The sequence below is a fragment of the Nicotiana sylvestris genome, chromosome 3 (assembly GCF_000393655.2).
Source record: "Nicotiana sylvestris chromosome 3, ASM39365v2, whole genome shotgun sequence".
Lineage (NCBI taxonomy): Eukaryota > Viridiplantae > Streptophyta > Magnoliopsida > Solanales > Solanaceae > Nicotiana > Nicotiana sylvestris.
Genome location: NC_091059.1, coordinates 45,584,373 through 45,610,164, shown reverse-complemented (window position 1 = coordinate 45,610,164; position 25,792 = coordinate 45,584,373). Strand labels below are relative to the sequence as shown.

Here is a 25,792-nt window from a genome sequence, read left to right as displayed (position 1 = left end):
GGTGAAAACCTTCACAGGCACCATAAGGCGCCGGGAGTTGAGAGAAAGAGAGAGTCTCATTAGTGAAAACCCCTCGAAGGGCACTATGAGGCGACAAGACAGATCAACAAAAGGGTCCACATTCGCAAAGAAATGAACACTCATTTATCCCCAGCAAGTCAGACCATCGGGCAAGTCGATTGATACAAATAGACTGGGTCGGGGATCTATGGTGCACGTCATGATCACGGGGACCAGTCATGTCATCCAGATAAGTTCTTCTGAATTTCTTTTCCCACCAAGTATTGGTTCAGAAAGATTTTCTCCTTTTCTATCTTTTTATTTCTCTTTCTAAAAATTTGTCTTGAAAAGGATTTTTCAAAGCTTACTACCAGAGACCGAAGAGGGATTCATCCGATGCAGGGTAACCCCAACAGTCCTAAAGGCTAGCCCCAGGCAATGCAATGTTGTGCCCTGCAGTTTTGGAGGAAGTAAACTCCTAAAGGGAGTGGTTTCGGGAGTAAAAGCAGACTCCCACAGCATGTACTGTAAAGAGAAAGCAGAAAAGGGGATAAATTGAAAACCAATCCCCAGCAGGCCGGAAACCCCCAGCAAGCAACTTTGTCCACCAACCAGTTATGGGGGCACAGAGCAAGAAAAGGGAAAGAGAGGAAAAATCATCCACCGGAAAGGCACCTCCTCCCACCATGATTAAAACTAACTAAATCCTTTTTTGTCTGCTGCAGGAAAACAAAGGATTGATGATGGCAGCAGGACGCGATGCCAGGGAAATCACCAAAACCGGGGCAGAAAATTTTCTGCCGATTGTCAAAAAAAAAATTCTCAGAAGAACGAGGAAATTTTTTTAATACTTTTCAACTCTAGGTCGTCCACCAGTAAAATGCGGGAATACTTTCAGTTCTAGGTCGCCCACCAGTAAAATGCGGGAATACTTTCAGTTCTAGGTCGCCCACCAGTAAAATGCGGGAATACTTTTCAGCTCTAGGTCGCCCACCAGTAAAATGCGGGAATACTTTCAGTTCTAGGTCGCCCACCAGTAAAATGCGGGAATACTTTTCAGCTCTAGGTCGCCCACCAGTAAAATGCGGGAATACTTTTCAGCTCTAGGTCGCCCACCAGTAAAATGCGGGAATACTTTCAGTTCTAGGTCGCCCACCAGTAAAATGCGGGAATACTTTATGTTCTAGGTCGCCCACCAGTAAAATGCGGGAATACTTTCAGTTCTAGGTCGCCCACCAGTAAAATGCGGGAATACTTTTCAGCTCTAGGTCGCCCACCAGTAAAATGCGGGAATACTTTTCAGTTCTAGGTCGCCCACCAGTAAAATGCGGGAATACTTTTCAGTTCTAGGTCGCCCACCAGTAAAATGCGGGAATACTTTATGTTCTAGGTCGCCCACCAGTAAAATGCGGGAATACTTTCAGTTCTAGGTCGCCCACCAGTAAAATGTGGGAATACTTTTCAGCTCTAGGTCGCCCACCAGTAAAATGCGGGAATACTTTCAGTTCTAGGTCGCCCACCAGTAAAATGCGGGAATACTTTATGTTCTAGGTCGCCCACCAGTAAAATGCGGGAATACTTTCAGTTCTAGGTCGCCCACCAGTAAAATGCGGGAATACTTTTCAGCTCTAGGTCGCCCACCAGTAAAATGCGGGAATACTTTTCAGCTCTAGGTCGCCCACCAGGAAAATGCGGGAATACTTTTCAGCTCTAGGTCGCCCACCAGTAAAATGCGGGAATACTTTATGTTCTAGGTCGCCCACCAGTAAAATGCGGGAATACATTTCAGCTCTAGGTTGCCCACCAGTAAAATGCGGGAATACATCTCATAATTTTGCATTTAAAAAAAACTTTTTGGTCTTATATTACAGATTCTGGAATCAGTAACCCCACCAGAAGGCGGAAGGTTACAACAGAGATCCCCAGGCAGGAAACAATAAAATCCCCAGAACCAAGAAGCAGCCTGGGAACGTTATAGCATGCCCAGCATAACAATTTTGATGAAGAAAGCCACACCACTGAAGAAACCATTGAAAGGCTTAGAGAAGAGGGCCATGTTCCCAGCAGATCAAGTGAAATGATGAAAACTGGCATTCAGAAAAAGCAAAAGACCAGTGTCATCTCCCAAGTTCACAAAAATAAAAGCATCGGAGGAAAGCGCAGGCCGACAAGAAAGCGAGGCGACAAGAACAAGTTGAAGATGGATGAGATCTTATGATCCATAGTCTAGCCTAGCTTCTTGTTTTTCCTTTTAGAACGATGTAACAAGAAGATCGGTGAGCGGTAGCATCCTACAGCAGCATGCAACAGCGCACAAAAGCAGCGAACACTACAGTCATACGGTAGTGCCAGCTACCAAAACTTCCCGAACTACATTGACCTGATTCCTGTTCAGCCCAGGATATGTAGGAAACCTCTGAAGCAAAGGTTCGGTCAAATCTTTTTCGAAAAATGCTTCACACGGAGTACTCGGACGAGCAAAAATCGCCCGCTTTATCTTTGCGCGAAAACCCTTCGTGTCTTCGGGCAAAGAGGGGCAGCTGTAAGCACGTGATTTTTGCTTCACGAACAATCACTCCAAAAGAAATTAAAATAATTGCAAATGGCCTCGCCGTACAAATTTTCAATTTTTACGTGACATGTGCTGGTAGTCCTTTGTGTTTCTATCCATTTTTCATTGAATCTTATCAAACAAAATACAAAATAAGTATGCCGTGTGTAATCGGGCCGTAATTCGGTTTTTAAAAGAAAATTCACAAAATATGCAGCTTTTACTCTAGGCTGTGATTTAACCATTTTTAAAATTCTAATATGTGTGTGTTAATTGTTGTAGGTGTTACCCAATATGTGTGTAAGTTTATTTTAATTTTTACATTGTTTTTAGGAATTTTTGGTTAATTTGTTGAATTAAAAAAAGGAAAGGAAAATCGGTTTGGACCCCAAAATTAGGCCCAAAGCCAATGCAAGACTCAGCCCAAACCAGGCCTGCCCAGGCACGACCCCAAAATGGCGCCGTATGAGCCGTTTGATCTGAGCCGTCCGTCCAGGACAATCCAACGGCCCAGGACCCCCTTTAGCAACCCGTTCCCAAACCCGACCCAGAAACCGGTTCAACCCAACCCCTCACTTAAACCAAACGACCTCGTTTTAATACCAAACGACCCCGTCTCACCCCTCACCATCGGATCCAAGCCGTTGAGATCATCTGATCTAATGGCCCAGATCCAATCCCCTACTCCGTATATAAGCCCTCCATCACACCCCACGCCCCCTTATCCAAACCCCCTTTCACTCGTCTTCTTCACCAAACCCCGAACCCCATGAAACCCTAATGCCGCCCCCTTTTCCCTCGCCATTAAAGCCGACGGCAAGGACGCCGTTGACCACCCCCTTGACACCCTTGATGCATCTCACCACCCCGAACCCAAATCTGTTACCCCCTAGCCTCGAATCCTCCCCCACCTTCTCGAATCTTCATTTGAAGATTCGACACAAGACTCGATCTATGTCAAACCACCCCAGATCCACACTGGACAATACCCTGACTACCCTAGTGACCAAACCAAGCCTGGTTTGGTCCGAATCTACACACAAATCCTAAAAAACCAAATCTAAGAATTCGAACCCTAGGACACAAAGAATCTTGGAATCCGACCGACTTCATAAGGGGTTTGGGGTCTAATAGACTTTTATCAAGGTGTTCTCGGTTGAGAACACCTCGATTAAAGCTTGTTCGGCCTCAAATGGTCAAACCTAAGTCAGACCTGGGTCGGCTTTTGTTAAACACTTTCAGTAAGTTTTCCCTTTTCTTTTTAGTTTTGTTCGAATATTGATTGAGTTTGTTAGCATGTTTTGTTGTGATTGTTTGGTATTTCTGGTATTTTCATTCCAATTTCTTCCATCTTTGTGAGGCCTTTTATTTGGCCGATTGTTTTTTGTGTATGTTTGAATACGTTCTGTGATATACATGCTCGATTAGATTAGTCGTCGCATAGATAACTCATATAGCCCCCCCAATGTCGTGCAAGTTTGTCTGAAGCCCTTAGGGACCCTGTTCTTGTTGTTTAATCGACTGATTAGTCCTTGTTATAATTAGTATAGTCGACTTGATAAACGTCGTCGATTAGTTTCCTAGGACTGAATGTTCAAATATGCTAATGCGTACAACTTCACATGATTGAACGAACCTGTGTTGTTAATTGGATGTTTGACATTATCTGTGAATATTAGTTTGTAGCTGCTTTGTAAACAATTAAAAGAATCAGGCTAGGGCAGTCTTGAATTTGAACTTTCAGAAGTTCAAAAGGCCCTGATGCTGCAATGGTTTAGGACAGTAATAATCAAGGCTTAACAAGGGTAGTTTGGGTATAAAAAAGAACAGAAATGATTAGTTTAAATGAGCTGACAAATGGGGTACTGGATTAGGATTAAAATAAGGTAATAGTGGGAAGCCAAACTTGTTGGCATGGGGCTGATTGAATAAAAAAGGGGTGCCCATGTTGTTGGGCAGAAAACACAGGCTAAAAGCCTGTCGAATGGATGGGTATGAGGAATATTTTGATTAGTTTAGAAAGGAAGTTATGGGCAGGAAAGAGGGAAGGGGTTCAAGGCAGCTGAGTGCTTGCCATTTCTGCCTATAAATAGAGCTGTTGCAAAACTTAAAAGGGGCTGGACATGCTTTAGTCTTCAGAGAGATTCTGTGAGTAAGAAAACTGAAAAGGAAAAAACAGAAACAAATTTCAGAATACTGTGAATGAGTATTGTCTGAAAACTGTGTAAGAGTTCAAGGCGGTCAAGTTGTCTTTGTTGTTTGCTGTTGGTTGTTTGCCGAGCTTTGTTGGTTATTGGATTTCTGTTGCTGTTACATTCGATATCCTGGGCCTCCTGCTGTCTCTCTACTCTGTTTTTTTTCTGGGATTTGTCTGTTTGATGCTCGATCACCTGTGGGCTACATAGTTGTTGCTGGTTGTGTTGTTGTGTTGTTGCTATTTGTTGTTGCTGTTGGTTGCTTGCTGCTGATACTCTTTCTCTTCCTCTTCTTATTGTGCAAACATCCAGGTACACGACTAATACTGTCAATGTAACTTGCAGTTGAGTATGAATGCAAAAAGAGAAGAATTGAAGAATGTTTATTTTAAGCATAGACTGTTATATTGAATATCATGTAATGCATAATAGTTTACATTTTTGTTTGGATACTGAAGGTAGCTTGCACGCCTAGTAGATATCAATGTATGGTGATTGAATGTTAGTTGTATATGTATGCTGTTAGGTAAAAATATTCCCAATATAGTAGGTTGTATCCTAGACTTAGTTTAATTGTGTAACATATTCTTTAATACATGCCAAGCATGAAACTATCCATTACTAGTTAAGTTCATCTCCTTTTGATAAACTGCTTTGTTATAATTATTGATAAGCCACATCTTTTAAACAAAGAACATAAGTTTACGGTCTCAATCTCATGGGGGTCGAGCCCAGGTCGAAACAGACCAAGCAGGCCCGCATCGGATAAACAGTGACCCAGGTCTGGCCCATCTCGCATGAGCTGGATTTGGGCCCATAATGTTCGATCAGTTGTCTGTGCGCGTAGCCACATTTTCCTATTCTGTAAAAGTATTTTGAATCTTGCTGTAAATAACCTGCAAGCATGTAATTAACTAGGACTATCTCTATTTTCAGTTAGTAGAGACAAACGCGACAAGAAGCGTAGTTGCTATAGGATATCCTTTTAAAATAAGGACGAGATGAGCCTCGACAAATAAAAACGCACAAGCTGCGGGGCCCTCGTTAAATGTATATATCGAAGCATTCAGTTTCCAAGGCAGGTCGTTTAGCAAATCTCACGACCCTCCCGGAATAATAACGCGATAGTCTCTTTAAGCGCGCATCTAATAATCTTATCTCCCTAAACTCGGGTGCACATTTATGTGACCCAAATCCAAATCTCAACGGAGTCGAAATATGTCTTTAATCACGGGCACATTGATTGTGACGTGGCCCGAGATGCATTTTCATGACGTTGTAAATTCCTTTTAATAACAAAGTGAGACGAGCCTCGACAAACAAGAAATGTAGAAGCTGCGGGGCCATCTAGATATATATATATATTAAAATACTTAGAAATCGGGACATGCCGTTTAGCAAATTTTACGATTTTCCCCAAAATAACAATACGTTAGTTGCTTTAGGCGCGTCTTAATAATTTAATTTCCTTAAACACGGGTGCACATTTATGTGACCCAAATCCAAATCTCAACCAAGTCGAGATATGTCAATAACCACGGGTGCATTGATGTAACGTGGTTCGAGATATATTTTCACGACGTTGCAATTCTCGTAAAAATAATAATAAAAGCGGTAAAAAGTTAAAATTTGCACATAAGTTCATATTTGTATAAAATCAGATAATCAAGCCGAATATAACAGTTGAGCGACCGTGCTAGAACCACGGAACTCGGGAATGCCTAACACCTTCTCCCGGGTTAACAGAATTCCTTATCCGGATTTCTGGTACGCAGACTGTAATATGGAGTCATTCTTTTCCTCGATTCGGGATTAAAATTGGTGACTTGGGACACCCTAAATCTCCCAAGTGGCGACTCTGAAATAAATAAACCAATCCCGATTCGATTGTCCTTTAATTGGAAAAAACTCACTTGCGCCCTCTCGGATGCAGAACAAGGAGGTGTGACACTTCCTATCAAGGGTCATGTTCTCGGAAATCTGAAACTGCGCCATTTGAACCAAAGTACCTGATAAATAAAAAGAAGCCATATTAACCAAAGTATAAAATGGCAGGTGGATAACAGAGCAATTCTTTGACAGGTGATTTTCTACTTGAATATGAAATTCTATGACAAATTTCTGCAAAGAGAAAATTTCAAAAATAAAAAATCTCTGTGTCTGAATTCTGAATTCTTTTCCCCCCAAATTTCCTACAAGCCTAATATAGCAGCAGACCAAAACAACGAGAGTACAAACAGGGGGGGAAAGGCAAGATTTTTAAGATTGAAATTTAACCCATGTACAAATCAGCCTCAACTGTAAAGATAAATAAAAGAGCAAAACAGGTAAAATTACTATTATTACTACACAGTATTTACTTTAACTAGCAGCAGTAATTACTTTAAAATTGCAGTTGTATGTAATTTGCACAAAAGTGCATCAATAGTAACCCAAACTAGGAATTAGAGAGAACCATTCAGTCTTTACCGCTTGAAGAATTCTCTGCTAAGAGCAAACCTTTTGCTAAAATTAACAAAATCACAGAGATAATCTTGCCATACTTTAAATAATACTGTTACATCAAAATTTGAAAGGAAATCATGCCTTTGAACTCCATCCTACACTAACAAAAACATCTGTAGCTCATAATGGCAACAGTATTAAACAAACAAACTATGCATCATGGTAGTGATGCAACTTGTACAGTAACACTTTTCCTTCAGCATTTCCCATAGCCATGAATCCTCCATGAGGACTAAAATCCAAACAGCGCGGATAGTGCACGGCTCGATTTGGAGAAGGCCAGTTTGAAAAAACTGTAAATGATGGAATGTGAATTAGTTTTGAGCTGTTTTTCTTCATGCTAGAACTGATGGCTAATATTTGAGCATCATGATTAAATTTCATAAAATCCACTTTCGTTGTGAGATTCTCAATCCCCTTGATTGGTTTTCTCTTTCCGCCCAAAAACTCTTCTCTGTTATAAATATTTACTATCCCGCTGTCTGAACCAGCAGCAAACAAACTACCATTTGGTGAAGTGCAAAGAGCCGTACCATTTATGGACCCTTCATCAACACCTTTATGAATGCAAGTTCTTGTTCTCAAATCCCAATGGTAAATCTGGCCGTCTCCACCAGAGCTCAATAATTGTTGTCCGTCATTGGTGAAAGCCACTGAGCGAACAGTTCCATTCATTTTCAGTGTCCCAATTAGCTCCTTTGTTTTGGAGGAAACTAGCAAAATGTATCCTTCATTACCAAGAAAAGCAATAGTATTTGAATCAGGAGAAACCTCAAAACTTTCCAGGCTCTTTTCTTCCCTGCCGACTAGAGGACCTATTTTATCTACACTTGCTTTGACCAAGTCTAAGACATGAAAGAACTTTCTTCTTCCTGATATAATAACTTGAGACCCATTGGGTAAGAAAGATGCCTTTTTAATTGGAAAATCCTCAAGAAAGATGCTCTGTATCTTTGTATTTCTTTTCCCGTCAATCTGAAAAAATCTGAGTTTTTTATCCAACCCACCAACAAGGAGCAACTGAGAATTCCTGTGGAACTGAACAAAATTTATTGGTGCATTTGAAGGATCAGGTGCATTTGCATCAACCAGTCTCGAATATTCAAGAAGCCCAGGTAACAACTTTGTGTGACTTTTGACAACAAGATCTTCGTTTGATTGAAGAATATCACCAACCAACTTGACACTCTTTGAACCGTAGCCCTCAGTATGTTTACTTTCCTCGTCAGAATCTTCATCATCAGAACTGTAGCTTCTGCCTTGAGAATCAATTTGGGCCCATTCAGTGCCTGGATTAAGTTTAGCGTGTTGAGCCCTTAGTCTCGCCACGTACGTGGAACCAGATATGACATCCTCACCCTCTTCTTTCCTCAGCTTCCTCGATCTGTTCACACTTGCTATTTTGATACTAGTCTTCTCTTCTTCGTCATCTACCCACACCGGTTTCCGCTCCTCCTTTCCCACAATGTGGATACCTTGTGGCACCAGCTGTGCATCCCCCTCATAAACAGACAAAGCACTATCCGCAAACCGGTCCACAAAGAACATAGCAGAATCGTATTCGCCATCATTTCTCTTTTCTTCTTCATCGTCCTTCCTGAACCCAACAGGGTTGTACAAGGAGCCAAACAATAAGTTCTCAAGCTTCTTCATTTCCTTCTCCTGCTCGACTTCTAATTCATCATTCTCTTCATTTTGCTCTTTCTTTCTCTTCCTATTACTTTCTTTCTCACTTACTTCCTTCTTAGCCTTCCTTTTAGACTTTTCAACCCCGATGGTATGAGAAGCATTCTGCGATATCAAGCTCGCCATTTCCCAAGATTGATATCACTGCACATATAGATAGACTCCAAATTATTACCGTCAATTTTTAAAAATCATTAAACATCACAAAAGTCCAAACCCCACTTGTGGGATTTCGTTGAGTTGTTGTGGTTGTTGTATTAAACATCACAAAAGCAATGCATTCGAACCCACAATAATAAATTTAACTTAACTGCATTGAAAGTGCAATGAATTTTTACACCATCAGTTGAACTGATACTATAAAAATTCTTTACGCAATTAGCATACAAATCAAATTAGTTGCAATTACATTTTAAGTGACCTAATTGTGTAAATATTTTTTAAAGCATCAGAACTTAAATAAATAAAATGTATGTATCTATATATATATGTTCATTGTAATTTTGGAGCCACTTCACAAATATGTAGTGTGCGCTAGTGGTGCTCGTCACCCACTACTTGTTCAGATTTTCAGTCAATTACTTAAATATTCCTTACTTATGGAGCTGTTATTACATGGCAAAGCAAATAAGGCCGAAGATTAAGGGATAAAAATCACAAAGAATAACAAGAAAAACATAAGCAAACACGGTACTTTTTCGATTAAGATGCACTATAATCTAATCTAACCAAAACCTCAGAAATAGAAGCAACCACAATTTTTTTGGTAACTAACCTAAAATCTCTTCGTACAATTTAAAAAATAACGGTAGAAACTTACATAGGCGGCGAGGAGAAAATGTGAATGTAACAAGGAGAGGGTTTTGCCTTATTTTTTGTTAAAAAAAGAGCTGTTCGAATTAGGGCTTATGTTTGTTCTTTTACAGGGAATTTGGGCTCGGGTCAAGTCAAGGTTTTTGGTTCAAGTTTGTATTTCCTTTTTAATTTTAAACATGTGCATTAGGTCGATGGGACTTTTTAGTGTCATAGACCTTGAACACTTTTAGCGGTCGTTTGGTAGGGTACATGAAAATAATGATAAATAGGATGTGTTAGTAATGTTGATATTAGAAATGTTTGGATTAGTTTGATACTGAAATTGCTCTCGCTATTGATATCTATACTCCGACAATTTCTTCATTGTAAGTTTATAAATCTGTACTCTACTATTACGTACTGGAATGCACTTGTAATCAACTCATTTTTCTTTTATTTTTTGAATTCAAAATTTATTTTCCTAATAATCCAAAAAAGTGTGACATAAAATTATATCCCTAGTTGATAAATAAATACTTAGCATATTTTCTTTTTTATAAATAAATATTCAGTTCTATACTACAATATAGGTAGACAAATCAAATAATTTTTTAAAAATATTTTCATATAAAAACATTCTTCAACATATATTTCTTCAAAAAGATAAAGTGATGAACTGGTTATGAGGGCATTTTTACAAACAAATACTCCCTTCGTTCCAATTTATGTTAACCTATTTGATTGGGCACGTAGTTTAAGAAAAAATGAAGAGTCAAAAAGAGTCCAGAGGACTTGTGTGGTTATAAAAGCTTCTCATTAAGGGTAGAATTGTAAGTTTAAGCTAAATTGTTACCAAATTTAGAAAGAGATCATTCTTTTTGGAACGGACCAAAAAGGAAATAGGTTCACATAAACTGGAACAGAGGGAGTAATTCTTTTAGAAATTGTGCAATGTTTTAATACATCAAACCAAACAATGAATAAGAAATATGTCAGCATTGATACTGAAATTGCTCTCGCTATTGATATCTATACTCCTACAATTTCTTCATAGTAAATTTATAAATCCGTACTCTACTATTACGTACTGGAATGCACTTGTAATCAACTCGTTTTTATTTTTTATTTTTTGAATTCAAAATTTATTTTCCTAATAATCCAAAAAAGTGTGAAACAAAATTAAATCCCTAGTTGATAAATAAATACTTAGCATATTTTCTTTTTTATAAATAAATATCTAGTTCTATACTGCAATATAGGTAGACAAATCAAATAATTGTTTTTAAACCTTTTCATATAAAAACATTCTTCAACATATGTTTCTTTTAAAAAGCTAAAGTGATGGAATGGTTATAAGGGTATTTTTACAAACAAATAATTCTTTTAGAAATTGTGCAATGCTTTAATACATCAAACCAAACAATGAATAAGAAATATGTCAGCATCTCATGCCAGCATAACTAATCCAAGCATTTCTAATATCAACATTACTAACACATCCTATTTATCATTATTCTCAAGTACCCTACATCAAACCAAATAATGAATAAGAAATATGTCAGCATTAATACTGAAATTGCTCTCACTATTGATATCTATACTCCTACAATTTCTTCATAGTAAATTTATAAATTTGTACTCTACTATTACGTACTGGAATGCACTTGTAATCAACTCGTTTTTATTTTTTATTTTTTGAATTCAAAATTTATTTTCCTAATAATCCAAAAAAGTGTGAAATAAAATTAAATCCCTAGTTGATATATAAATACTTAGCATATTTTCTTTTTTATAAATAAATATCTAGTTCTATACTACAATATAGGTAGACAAATCAAATAATTGTTTTTAAACCTTTTCATATAAAAATATTCTTCAACATATGTTTCTTTTAAAAAGATAAAGTGATGGAATGGTTATAAGGGTATTTTTACAAACAAATAATTCTTTTAGAAATTGTGCAATGCTTTAATACATCAAACCAAACAATGAATAAGAAATATGTCAGCATTTCATGCCAGCATAACTAATCCAAGCATTTCTACTATCAACATTACTAACACATCCTATTTATCATTATTCTCATATACCCTACCAAACAACCGCTAAAAGTGTTGAACGACTATGACACTAAAAAGTCCCATCGACCTAATGCACATGTTTAAAATTAAAAAGGAAATAAAATCTTGAACCGGAAACCTTGACCTGACCCGAGCCCAAATTCCATGTAAAAGAACAAACATAAGCCCTAATTCGAACAACTCTTTTTTTAACAAAAAATAAGGCAAAACCCTCTCCTTGTACATTGCTCCTCGCCGCCTATGTAAGTTTCTATCTTTATTTTTTAAATTGTACGAACAAATTTTAGGTTAGTTACAAAAAAAATTGTGGTTGCTTCTATTTCTAAGGTTTTGGTTAGATTAGATTATAGTGCATCTTAATCGAAAAAGTACCGTGTTTGCTAATCTTTTTCTTTGTGATTTTTATCCCTTAATCTTCGGCCTTATTTGCTTTGCCATGTAATAACAGCTCCATAAGTAAGAAAGTAAGGAATATTTAAGTAATTAACTGAAAATCTTAATAAGCAGTGGTTTTAGCACGGTCGCTCAACTATTAATAATTGGCCTAATTATCTTATTATTACATGTTTTAAAAGCTTTTGTGCATTATCGCTTTTATACCGCTTTTAATTATTTTAAGCAATTATGGAGTTTATTTAAACAAGTAGCGGTATTTTAAACAATTATAGAGTTTATTTAAACAAGTAGCGGTGTCGCGCACTTGTTATTTTTGTACACATCGCAGATAACGCCACGTGAAACGCACCCGTGTTTTACAACATGTTAATTTTATTATTGTTTGAAGTAATGGTCAGGTCTCATGAAATGCGCACCCGCATTGGGGATTATGTATCACGACTATGTCACGGGAACCGTACCCATAGTCGTGATGATTTAATTACGCGCCTAAAGCAAACTACGGTGTTTGAAATTATTCATTCTCTATGTTTGAGACTGACCGTAAAGGTCATGAGTTATGGAAAGAGTTGTTGAAAAGTATGAGGTATTAATTGATTCTAATTCTCTGGGCCTTTGCCGCATTGGAGTTCATTTTGGAAGACAGATTTAACACAATTAACACTTGATTCATACGTTCCACTACTAAAATTGTGTTCTTATAACACCAAAAACTGCTAAATCAATTAAAACAACATAGTTTCAAGTTTAGCATCACATAATGAATCAATAACAATTGAGCAGGAGGAGTCTATCACTTTAAACCCAGACGAGTACATTGGTGAAACTACAAAATACAACACAAGAGGTACACATTGTTCTTTTCCTAATCGTGTGGCAGCAGAATCACACATCCACCTCATTGAGCTGATTTCTTCATCATACATATATTTAGTCCACTGGTATTCAAATTCATAGATCCAAATGGATATGAAGTCATTAACTACTGCGCAAAGATGGGCTAACACAATAATCAGTAATTGATGTTGCCTAACAGAAATTAACTCATATGTTACCGAGTATTTGACTCATTTTAAACGAACAAATAACAACACATATGGTCAAATTAGAACCACTCAGTAAGCAAATAAATAGGCTGGAATTATGACACGGTATCAAAACAGCTGATCTTCATTCATCAATTCAATTAGATGGCTTAAAATGTGAAACATACCTAGAGATGAATTCACCAACAAGGAATAACCAAATAAAACTTAGAAGCAGAAGATGAAGCTCAGTTAACAATCCCCAGCAACAATCGGCAGAGAAAAAAAATACTTCCAACAGCCCAAAAGACCCTTTAACTTTCCAGAAATACCAAATGAAGGAGCAAGGCTTCGAAACAGCTTTCTTTTCCAGATAACCTTGTTTTAATGAAGGAGGTCTGTGATGGAGCGGCTAGGGTGTGCTGTATTTTTATTTTGAGAAGGGGAGTCTGTTTGGAGATGACGGAGGAATAAGGGGCGGCTGCTTGGTTTTTTTTCCAGAAAATGGGGGATTTTTTATTTATTTTTTTAGGGCTAAGGGGGAAAAGGACTTTTAATGAGGGGGAAAGAGAGAATGGGCCAGGCGGGTCGGGGTGAATTGGGCGGATATGGGAATTCGTTTGGGCTCTTTGAGACTGGCCCAATCCGATTTAAACTAAAAACTTTCCCCCTTTTCTTTTGTTTGTTTTCTTTTCCTTTGATTTTCTTTGATTTTAAATCCTAACCAAATTAATTAAAACCTAAATTAAGTCCTAAATCAAATTTAATTTATTGAATTAAACCTAATTATCTATTCCTAACATTTAAATAATTAATCAACTTAAAACTAATGAAATGAATTTACTAATTTAAGGCTAAAAGCTAAAAAAATGTAAAATGACTAATATTTTGTGATTTTTTGTTTAATAATGCGATTAACTCGTGTAATTAAATTCTAAATGCAATTAAGATATAAAATACTTATACAATGCAACATTGAATATTTTTTGGTGTTTTCTATTATTTTAAGCTATTAAATATGCAACTAAATGCAAAACCAAATAAAGAGAAACTTCTAAAATTCATAAAAATAGTAAAAATTATTTTTGGACTATTTTTAGGAGTAATCTCCATGTGGAGCAGAAATTAGGTGCTCACATAACTAATGCATAAGAAATCATGTTATTAACAATGCAATGGGTTTTAATGCATCCATTGTTAATACCATGGTTGTTAATATAATGGGGTCATTTAATGCATGCAATGGGTTTTAATGCATGAATTGTTAACACCCTATTTTTAATGCATGCATTGCTCCGTTAGATTAGATTATAGTTATCATAATGCATGCATTAAAACCCATTGCATTGTTAATACCGTGATTTCCTATGCATTAGTTATGCATGGGACAATAACAAATATGGTGTATAATTAATACTCGCATAACTAATGCATAAGTTCAAACGGTATATCAAACAAAGTATTATTAATACTGTAAACACGTAATTTTTTACCCGCATAATTTTTAAGTTAGTTTTGGTATTTTAAATATTTACTTGAGTTATTATAGATTTTTAATCTATTTTTATTACCACTTTATTAGTTTAATTTTATTTGATCATTTGAGTATGTGCACTTCGCTTGATAGTTTACGGGCATGAGTAGCTCCGTATGATGTATTATGACTTGTGTGAATCGTCAATTTTGGTTTTCAGGTTATTCAGAATTGATTTGGAAGAATGATTCTCAACTATGAAGCTTTAAATTGGAAGAGTTGACTAAGTTTGACTATTTAGCATTTGACCTCGGATTGAACTTTTTTTATGATTCCGTTAGATTCGGATGGTGATTTTGGACTCGGGCGTATGCCTGGATTTTCATTTGGATGTTTCTAGAAGGTTTCGGTACAAATTGGCGATAATTGAAAATTTAAAGGTTTGGAAAGTTCATAAGTTTGATCAGGAGTTGACTGTGTAGATATCGGATTCGGATTGTGGTTCCAGAAATTTGAATAACTTCATTATGTTATTTGGGATTTGTGTGCAAAATTTGGGTTCATTCCGGGTTGATTTGCTATATTTTGGCACGAGCTATGGGAATTGAAAAGTTCAAGTTTTTCAAGTTTGAATTGAGGTGCGATTCATCGTTTTGATGTTGTTATGTATGATTTGAGGCCTTGAGTAGGTCCGTATTATATTATAGGACTTGTTGGAATATTCGAACGTGGTCCCGAGGGGCTCGGACATGTTTCGGATTGGTTTCGACCCATTTTTCAAATAACATTTGAATCAAAGTACAACAACAGCAACAACCCAATAGAATCTCAAACAACAAAATACAATTACAAGATGCAACTATAAACGAAACAAAATGCAAAACAACTCTCCAAAGACGACAATAAAAGAGTTTTTAGGTCTATATCTTATAAAATAGTGAGTAGTGCGGAAGTGCCAAAATGTTGAATCTGACTCTAATAAGTATCAAATGTTTGGAAAGTTGCACAATACATCATATTTTCTTGAAATTACAGTTTAATAGTACTTGTTAAAAGTACCATCTTGTCAGCGATTCAGGCTGTCAATTTTGACCTATTCTAAGAAGCATATGACTAAAATCCATAATTATTTCTTCTCTCAGTCTATTCACATCATCACATAGTCCTCAGTTGTCACGAGTTTGGCCAATAGCAATATTGCAGTATGAAACAATTTTTTTTAAACTATAACTTTTCCAAACATTTTTTGACGTTATTAGCTATATGATTTGTTTATTTATAGTATAGTATTTATGAAGTCCCAAATATGTAAAACTTAGTTATAATATTAAGAAATCGATATTCAGAATTACATATAAAATATACATTCACTTTGGTCGCTTGACTGCTAACATTCTTTTAAAGACGACTAAGAAAAATAGCTTTTTGAACCAAAGTACAACAACAACAACTTAGTAGAATTCCACTAGTGGGGTAGAATGTATGTAAACCTTACCCCTACCCCGAATGGATAGAGAGATTGTTTTCGGGAGATTCTCGGCTCAGAGACAATAGATTCGTAATGACAACAGAAACCAGAAAAATAGCATCAGCATCTTAAAATACAACAAATAATTGAAAAGGCCAAAAGGTGAAAGACAGGAAAAAAAATGTGAAACACAACAAAAATCGCTAGCAGTCCTAGACAAAACACTATAAGATTAGCCGACGCAGCGAGAAGAAATGCTCGACTACCCCCTAACCTACAACCCTAATGCTCGACCTCCACACCTTCCTATCAAGGGCCATGTCCTTGAGCATCAAAAACCGCGCCATTTGAACCAAAGTACCTGATAAATAAAAAGAAGCCAGTTTAACCAAAGTATAAAATGGCAGGTGGATAACAGAGCAATTCTATGACAGGTGAATTTCACTCCCTAGTTTATGATTTTTAGACATAGAGTCTCCACTCCCTAGTCTCTTTTCCAACATAGGATCTCTACTCCCTAGTTGAAGTTATTTTAGACATAGGGTCTCCACTCCCTAGTCGCTTTTCCAATATAGGGTTTTCACTCCCTAGTTGATTTTATTTTAGACATAGGGTCTCCACTCCCTAGTCTACTTTTCTAACGTAAGGTCTCCATTCCCTAGTTGATGATTTTATTTTAGACATAGGGTCTCCACTCCCTAGTCTCTTTTACAACATGGGTTTCCATTCCTTAGTTGATGATTTTTAGACATAGGGTCTCCACTCCCGTAGTCTCTTTTCCAACATAGGGTCTCCACACCCTAGTTGAAGTTATTTTAGACATAGGTTCTCCACTCCCTAATCGTTTTTCCAACATAGAGTCTCCACTCCCTGTTGATTTTATTTTAGACATAGGGTTTCCACTCCCTAGTCTACTTTCCAATGTAGGCTCTCCATTCCATAGTTGATGATTTTATTTTAGACGTAGGGTCTCCATTCCCTAGTTGATAATTTTATTTTAGACATAGGGTCTCCACTCCTTAGTCGCTTTTCCAACATAGGGTCTCCACTCCCCAGTTGACTTTGTTTCACACATAGGGTCTCCACTCCCTAGTCGTTTTTCCCAACATAGGGTCTACACTCCCTAGTTGATTTTATTTTAGACATAGGGTCTCTATTCCCTTGTCTTTGTTTTCCCAGGGAACACCAATCCCAACCTTTTATTACTTTTAATAATGAAGTAGTATAGAGTTCTGTTACAAATAACTCACAAAATTTTCCTAGTGAAAATTGGGGCAGAAAAATTTCGTTCGTTTGTTTTGGTGCCTGAGCAGGTTATACCTCGAGGCACAAGGTTCGAGATGACCAAAAAAAGATGTTTCGATCCAAAGAAAAGAAAAGAAAGAAAGAAGTGAATCCAAAGTGCAGAAGCGGAGAAAAGATGTGGACCTCAATACATGACTAAAGCCACAAGCTCTGCATATCTCGTCTCGATCCGAAAGAGCTGAAGAAAAATGAACTAGCACATGCAACTAGCAAGCATCAATGATCAGATTAGAGTCTGTGTGAAGAACCAGCCAACACTCAAGATCAAGTTTCAAAAGGCTCATAGAAAAGTATCTTGTAGTTCATAGCTGATAGACTTAGTTAGTCTTTTCATTTTAATTTTGGTGTAATAAGGAGTTCAGCAAGCAGCAACAACAGTGAAATCACAGCTTCCCGGTAGTCTCAGCTACCAAAACTTCCAGAACTACACTAACATGATTCTTTTATAGCCAAGGATATGTAGGCAACCTCTGAAGCAAGGTTCAGTCAAACTTTGGTTCAAATGCTATTTTTCTTTACTGGTTAATACTCATTGAGCTTATGGACTACTACAAGCAGATTCAACTAAATAATTGGGATTTATCGGGACCAATGCTACGAGCTTCCGGAATATAAAGGGATCTTCATAGAGTTATCTTATTTTATTATGGGATAGATAGAAGCCTATAGTTCAATAGACAGAGCTCTTTGTTTTACAGTAGTTTTTGAAATACTTAGGTTATATTTTTTCCAGTTGAAATACTTAGGTCTGAGAAATATATTAATAGCTAGTTGAAGCTAGTACATACTAGGGAGTTAATGCTTTATAGAGCATAGTAGTTTCTCATGCGGGCCAAAATATTACAAGTAAGGGTGTGTTTGGTACAAAGGAAAATATTTTTCGAAAAATATTTTTCAATTTTTCCATGTTTGGTTGGCTTAAATATTTTGAAAAATATTTTCCTTATGAACTCATTTTCCTTATCAAGAGAAGGGAAAACATTTTCGAAAATTCCTTCTCAACCTTCCCCGCTTTATTCCCCACCCCACACCTACCCATCCCACACCCTCCACACTCATCAACCTAACCCCACCCCACACCTACCCATCCCTCCCCCTCTCTCAAAAAAGGTTTTTTTTTCTTCAAATTTCAGTTTTTTTTTCCGTCGCCACCCAGCCTACTATCCCCATTTCCCCTTCTTCCCCCCCCCCCCCCCGCAAAAAAAATATTATTTTTTTACTTTTTTTCTTGTAATTCAAATTTCTATTTTTTTTCGTTTTTCTGCCAACCCCACTGCCCCCCCCCCCCCGCCCACCCACCCGAAAAAAATCTTTACTTTTTTTTTGTAATTTTTAAATTTCTATTTTTCATTTTTCTACACCACCCACCCCCACCCCCTCCTCCTTTCCTGCCCCACACTAAAAAAGTTATTTTTTTTGTAATTTAAATTTTTTATTTTTGTATTTTTCTGCACACACCCTCCTCCCACCCCCACTCCCCACCCACGCCCAAGATTTTTTTATTATATATTTTCAGTTTTAATTTTTTTATCTTTCGGTTTACAAGTTCGAAATTTTACAAGCTCCAAAGTTATGAGTTTAGAGGTTTATGTGTTTGGAAGTTTACGGGTTTAGAAATAAAACAAAAATTCTTATGCTAAAAGAAACTGAAATCGCTCAAAACTTTTAGCTATATTACCTAAAAAATTTAGAATTACAATTATTGAAGTGTATGACAAGTGAAAGTATCCAAGACGTAAAAGTGAATAAAAGTTTATGTAGACGACATTTTTGAAACACTTTACATACTATTTTGATTTTTCTTCGAAGAATTTATTATGTCACACAATTCAAAAAAGGAAGAATATAATATACAAAATCTAATTGATCTCGAATTTCGAAATATTTAGAAAATATATAATTATTCATATTACTAATACTAGAGAAATCAAATGACTATTTTATCCAATGTAAAATTTATTTTAAAGGGTAAAAAAGACAAACGATATTTTATTAAGTGTCTTTGTACTTTTTATAGTACTAGTATCTATAAACGTGTGTTGCACGTTAATAATGGCACGTGATGATTTAAATATTTATTTATATGAAGGAATAATAAAATTTTATTAATAGAGAAATTTTATGTATAATAATACAACAATCATCTAAATACCGAAAAATATTATTACATTAGCATAATACATGAATTTAAAATAAAAAGACATCATAAAGACTTACACAAATGATCAATTTTGTCATGTTAGTTAGATAATTATGTATTATAATTTAAAAGTATTTAATGTGATGGTCTCTTAACGAACACTTCTTTGTGGACAATAATTTTTTGTGTATGTTTCCTCCTAATACTTTGGTTGCTCTGCCTTAACCAAAACTCTTATTGTCGATCTAGATATCCCTCTTGAAAGTGCAACATACAATTGTTAGTGCAAGAAAATATATTGCGGTAGATATAGTCCAATATTTAGGAAGTTGTCCTTGTGCTTTATTTGTTATATTTGCAAAACATAAAGATACTAAAATTATTTTCACACAAATTTAAAAGGATATTCCTTACTTTCGGAAGACGAAAATTGAATTCAGGGATAATAATATACTTAGAAGCACATTGACCAGTATCATAATTTTTACATGTATGATGTTATTGTCAAAACTTCTATACACTATATGTTTGCTATTACATAAGCTATTCGGCGCATCTAAGATTTTCAGTAGCATGTCTGGCATTGTTTTTCAAATTTAACCTATACACAATGGAAGATCAATTTTATCATATACACAGTGACACTAACATATGTAAGAAATAATAAACTTGACAACAAACATATATGGTAGAAGGTCATTTGGTTTTAAAGTACTTAAGTATTCATCTTGGTAGTAATTATTGGTATCATTTTCTGCTGAGTCAAAAACTGAAAGATATTTTATATTTATTATAAAATTTTGCAATCAATCTTTTATTTAGTTGATCAACATATTCATTTTTGATAGCTAAGATATCTTTTTAATTCTATCATGTGATTTGCACAAATTGCGTTTTAATCTAATGATATAAATTCTTCTCTTATTAAATGCACTACTATTATCATTGGGATTGATAAACAAGTGTTCGGGGAAAACCAAATCATATTTATTAAATGCTCTTCTCCGTTTCCAAAACAAAGCAAGAAGACACAGAATACTACATTTGTTCTTATACTTTATATTTCTTGTCAGTTGTACCCTTTTCATTTGAGGCCAGAAGTATAACTTTAGCAAGATAGCTTTTATAGCCTCTGCTTTTGTCGATAGAAATCACCTTCCAAACCATTAATTTCCCACCAAATGGTTCATTAATGAGACTCCGGACAATTATTTCGATCGTTTGACACTTTTCCATAAGTGCTTCATCCCATATTATCAATTTTGCTTTCGGATTAAATTCTATTTCATTTACATTTCTGTTTATATGTTATTTTATCTTCTCCAGAATTTTTTTACAAATACAGTTTACTAACAAGCTTAAGGAATTTAAATTATTTCTTGTATTTGTGTTATACTCACTATTTTTGGAGACTAAAACCTTTGTGGTTTTCTACTCCATTGGAGATTAAAATCTACGTGATTTTAATGTTTGTTTGTGTCATTTTTTTTACAGAAATGGCGAATGAAAACGGGAACCAGATTGTTCCTATGATGACTACCAATGCATCGACAAGCCGAACAACACTAGCACTGGCACCGACAGAAAAACCCGAAATTTTTTTCGGGATTGATTTCAAGTGGTGGTAGCAAAAGATGTTCTTCTACTTGACGACTTTAAGTCTACAGAAGTTCATTGAGGAAGATGTTTCTGTTCTGCCCGACGAAACTCCAGAGAATGAGCGCTTTCTCGTGATTGAGGAGTGGAAGCATTCTGATTTTCTATGCAAGAATTAAATTCTTAGCGGACTAGAGGATGATCTGTATAATGTCTACAGTAATGTGGAGACGTCAAAAGAACTGTGAATTACGCTTGAAAGGAAATACAAAACTAAAGATGTCGGGTTGAAGAAATTTGTTGCCGCTAAATTTTTGGACTACAAAATAGTAGATAGTAAGTCTGTTATTACCCAAGTCCAGGAATTGCAAGTGATTATTCACGATCTCCTTGCTGAAGCTATAATTCGAATTAATACTGACGTTGAAAGTATTAGTTTTATTATTTTTACTAACAGAATTTTTATTAAAGGTCTTGTCATCAATGAAGCATTCCAAGTTGTAGCGATGATTGAGAAATTTCCTCCTTTGTGGAAGGACTTCAAAAACTACTTGAAACATAAACACAAGGAGATGTCACTTGAAGATCTCATTGTTCGGTTGAGAATCGAATATTACAACAAAGCTGCTGAAAAGAGAGGCCGTGGAAACTCAATAATAATGAGAGCAAACATTGTTGAGGATACTCCTCAAAATAAGAGAAAGAGGAAGCAGGTTTTTGGACCGAAAAACAGCCCAAGCAAGAAGCGGTTCAACGGAAAGTGCTACAACTGTGGGAAAACTGGACACAAATCTACAGATTATCGTGCTCAAGAGAACATGGTTGAAAAGCATGAATATGTTGATGACTGGCGTGCTATGCTTTCTGAATGCAATCTGGTGGGAAATCCTAAGGAGTGGTAAATTCATTCAGGAGCCACTCACCATGTTTGTGCCATTAGAGAAGCGTTTGCTACATATGCTCCCGTTGGATCCAAAGAAACACTTTCTATGGGAAATTCTGCAATGGCCAAAATAGAAGGATGTGGGAAGATATTTCAAAAAATGACTTCAAGCAAGGTGGTGACTCTAAACGACATCCTTCATGTTCCCGATATTAGAAAGAACTTAGTCTCTGTTGGACTTCTTGTTAAGAATGGGTTTAAATGTGTCTTTGTATCTGATAAGGTTGTAATAAGTAAGAATGAGATGTTTGTATAAAAAGGTTACCTCATTGGGGGCCTTTTCAAGCTGAATATAATGGTTGTTGAGAATAATAATAATATTTCAGTTTCTTCTTACTTACTTGAGTCAAATAATTTATGGCATATATGTTTGGGTCATGTAAATTATAAAACCTTGCGTAAAATGATTAACTTGAAGTATTGCCTAAGTTTGAATGCGACAAATCAAAATGTCAAATATGTGTGGAATCTAAGTATGTTAAAAATCCTTATAAGTGTAATGACCCGGCCGGTCGTTTCATGAATTACAACCCTGTTTTCCCCATTTATGCTTATTTATGTGTTGTTCACTTGTATTTCATCATATCGTGTTGGTTGTTCTATGCTCGGAGTGGTCTTGGAGTGGAAGGAGACACTTAGTCTCTTATTTAGAAGCTTAAGTTAGAAAAGTTAACCGGATGTTGACTTATGAGTAAAAGGTCTCGGATGTGAATTCTGATGGTTCGAATAGCTTCGTTAGGTAATTTTAGACTTAGGGGCGTGTTCGGAATGTAATTTAGAGATCCATGGTAGATTTAGGCTTGAATTGACAAAATTTGGAAATTTGGCATTTTTCGATTGACAGTGGAAATCTTGATATCGGGGTCAGAATGGAATTTCGGAAATGAGAGTAGGTCCGTTGTGTCATTTGTAACGTGTGTGCATAATTTTAGGTCATTCGGATGGGGTTTGATAGGTTTTTGCATCGTTTGCAGAATTCGAAAGTTTTGAAATCCTTAGGCTTGAATCCGAGGGTGATTTGGTGTTTTGATGTTATTTTAAGTGTTCCGAAAGTTTGAATAAGTTTGAATAGTGGTATATGACTTGTTGGTACATTTGGTTGAGGTTCCGAGGGCCTCTGGATGATTTCGGATAGCCATCAAAAAGTTTGTACTTGAGAAATTGCAGCTGGTGTTGCTGCTTCTGTCATATCCGCACCTGCGGATTGGGGGACCGCAGGTGCGAGCTCCGCAGGAGCAGAAAGGAAGCGTAGGTGCGTGGAGGACCGCAAGAGCGGCTTGGTAAACTGCATCAACGATGACGCATGTGCGGTAATGCGACCGCAGATGCGAAGGCTGGTAATGTTAAGTGAAATCCGCAGAAACGGATATTTTTCCGCAAAAGCGAAAGCACAGGTGCGCTTATGGGGTAGCAGGTGCGGAATCCCTAGGACAGAAAGTATATAAGCTCCCCTTCGTGAATTTAGTCATTCTTCCACCATTTTTGGATGATTTTAGAGCTCCAAGCTGTGATTTCAAGAGGGAATCAAGTGTTTTCAGAGAGGTAAGCTACTTGGGCCTTGTATCTTGTGTTTATGATGATTATTCCATTGTTTAATCATGATATTAGTAGGAAAATTTGAGAAGAAATTGGGAGATTAGGGCTTAAAATTGGAGAGTTTAAATTAGGGATTTAAGGGGCCATTTGAGGTTCGATTTTGATGATTTTGGTGTGTATAGACTCGGGAGTGAAAGGAGTTTCTAGTTTTGCGACTTTTGTTGGATTCCGAGACGTGGGCCCGAGGGCTGGGTTTGAGCAAATTTGGGATTTTGAGTTTAATTTGATAATTTTTGCGTGGGCTTTGTTCCTTTGGCATGTATTGATGATATGATTCTAATTTTGGATAGAGTCGGGATGATTTGAGGCCAGGTCAAGAAGCAAGGGCATTGCGGAGTAGATCTTCGTCTGGTTCGAGGTAAGTAACGATTGTAAATCTAGATCTGAGGGTATGAAACCCCGAAATTTCGTACTATTTTGATAAATGAGGTGACACACATGCTAGGTGACGGGTGTGTGGGCGTGCACCTGCAGGGATTGTGACTTGGTCCGTCCCGTGGCAACTGTAGAATTGCATATTTTGATAAACTCTATATGATATCTATGTGTTTTAGAAACGAATCTGTTAACTTGGGCTGAATACCATGTTTGGGGCCTTGTGCCGTACTGTTTGGACCCTCAAGGGTATTTTACTACTATCCTCACATTGTTTTGATTCGAAAGCATATGTTCAGTCATGATTTTTACATGTTTATTGTTTAATTCAGTTTCATTACTCTACTTTTAAATATATGAAAGTTGTTTGGGCTGAGTTCCCTGATTTTTCACTGAAATGCCCGAGTGGTTGTGTGGTTGATGACCGAGAGAAGCCGAGGGCCTGATGGTGAGGATTATATATTTATGGATCAGGTTGCACGGCGTTGCGATATATATATGTATGGATCGGGTTGCACGTCGTAGCGATATGTTGGATCGGGCTGCACACCGTAACGATATAGTGCTCGGGCTGTAAGAACCCCTCCGGAGTCTGCACACCCCTAGTGAGCGCAGTCGACTATATATTTATGGACCGGGATGCATGCTGCAGCGGTTATTATGAGATATCTATTGAGCGAGAGTGCTGAGTGTGAGTGTTGATTGATGAGAATTGAGTCATGAGTGACTGAGAGGCTTGCCAGAGGGGCTATATATATGAGTGATACTTTGCCCGAAGGGCTTGTTTTATGAAATTATTGTTTTCACTCTTCTTTTATACTGAGCCTCTATTGAAAATTGTCGAACAAATGTTTTAAACAACTTTCATTGAAACTGTAGTTTTTACGAGATGTTTGGAAATTGAATCACTGATTTGACTTTGTTATTTCCATTAGATTCTATGTTATGAGATGTATATGATTTTAAATGCTCATCACTGCACTCAGCCTTTATTTATAATTGTTACTTACTGAGTTGGCGTACTCACGTTACTCCCAGCACCTTGTATGCAGATCCAGGCGCCAGAGCATCCGAGTGAGAGTTGATCTCTCCTTCAGAGCATTTTCGGAGTTAGCAAGGTAGCTGCACGGTGTCCGTAGCCTTGTCTTTCTCCTTCCTATCTATTAGTATTTGTTTTTATCAGACTCATCTTGTATTGGGCAGGCCATGTCAGATTGTATTTTAGTGGCTCATGACTAGTGACACCCGGATCGCGCAGTGTTTGATGTTTTGCATATTTGTTTCCGCTTGTTTTGAAATGTTTTAAACGAGAGATTTGTGTTAATATCTGATTAGTAATTGAATTAAGAAAAAGCTATTTTATGTTGTATATGTCAAATCAGCTGGCCTAGTAATGCGATAGGCGCCATCACGACTAGGGTGGTTTGGGATCGTAACAATAAGTCAGTTGAAAGGAATTTAAATTCTTTAGGCTTAATTCACACAGATATTTACGATATGAAGTCAATACCATCTCGTGGTAGAAAGAAGTATTTCATAACTTTTATTGACGACGATACTCGATATTGCTATGTTTTATTACTTAATAGTAAAGATGAAACAATAGACGCATTCAAGCAATATAAAAATGAAGTTGAAGCGCAACTTAACAAGAAAATCAA

General features: G+C 36.7%; 1 protein-coding gene across 1 annotated transcript; it reads right to left on the bottom strand.

Annotated features, from left to right (window-relative positions):
• Positions 1–7,170: 7,170 nt before the first annotated feature.
• LOC104222692 (U3 small nucleolar RNA-associated protein 18 homolog) lies at positions 7,171–13,720 on the bottom strand. Its single transcript, XM_009773962.2, has 2 exons — positions 13,423–13,720; positions 7,171–9,081 (listed from the first exon to the last, which is right to left on the bottom strand). Exon 2 carries the CDS (start codon positions 9,061–9,063, stop codon positions 7,402–7,404), a length of 1,662 nt encoding a protein of 553 aa, XP_009772264.1. The 5' UTR covers positions 9,064–9,081; positions 13,423–13,720; the 3' UTR covers positions 7,171–7,401.
• Positions 13,721–25,792: the final 12,072 nt, after the last annotated feature.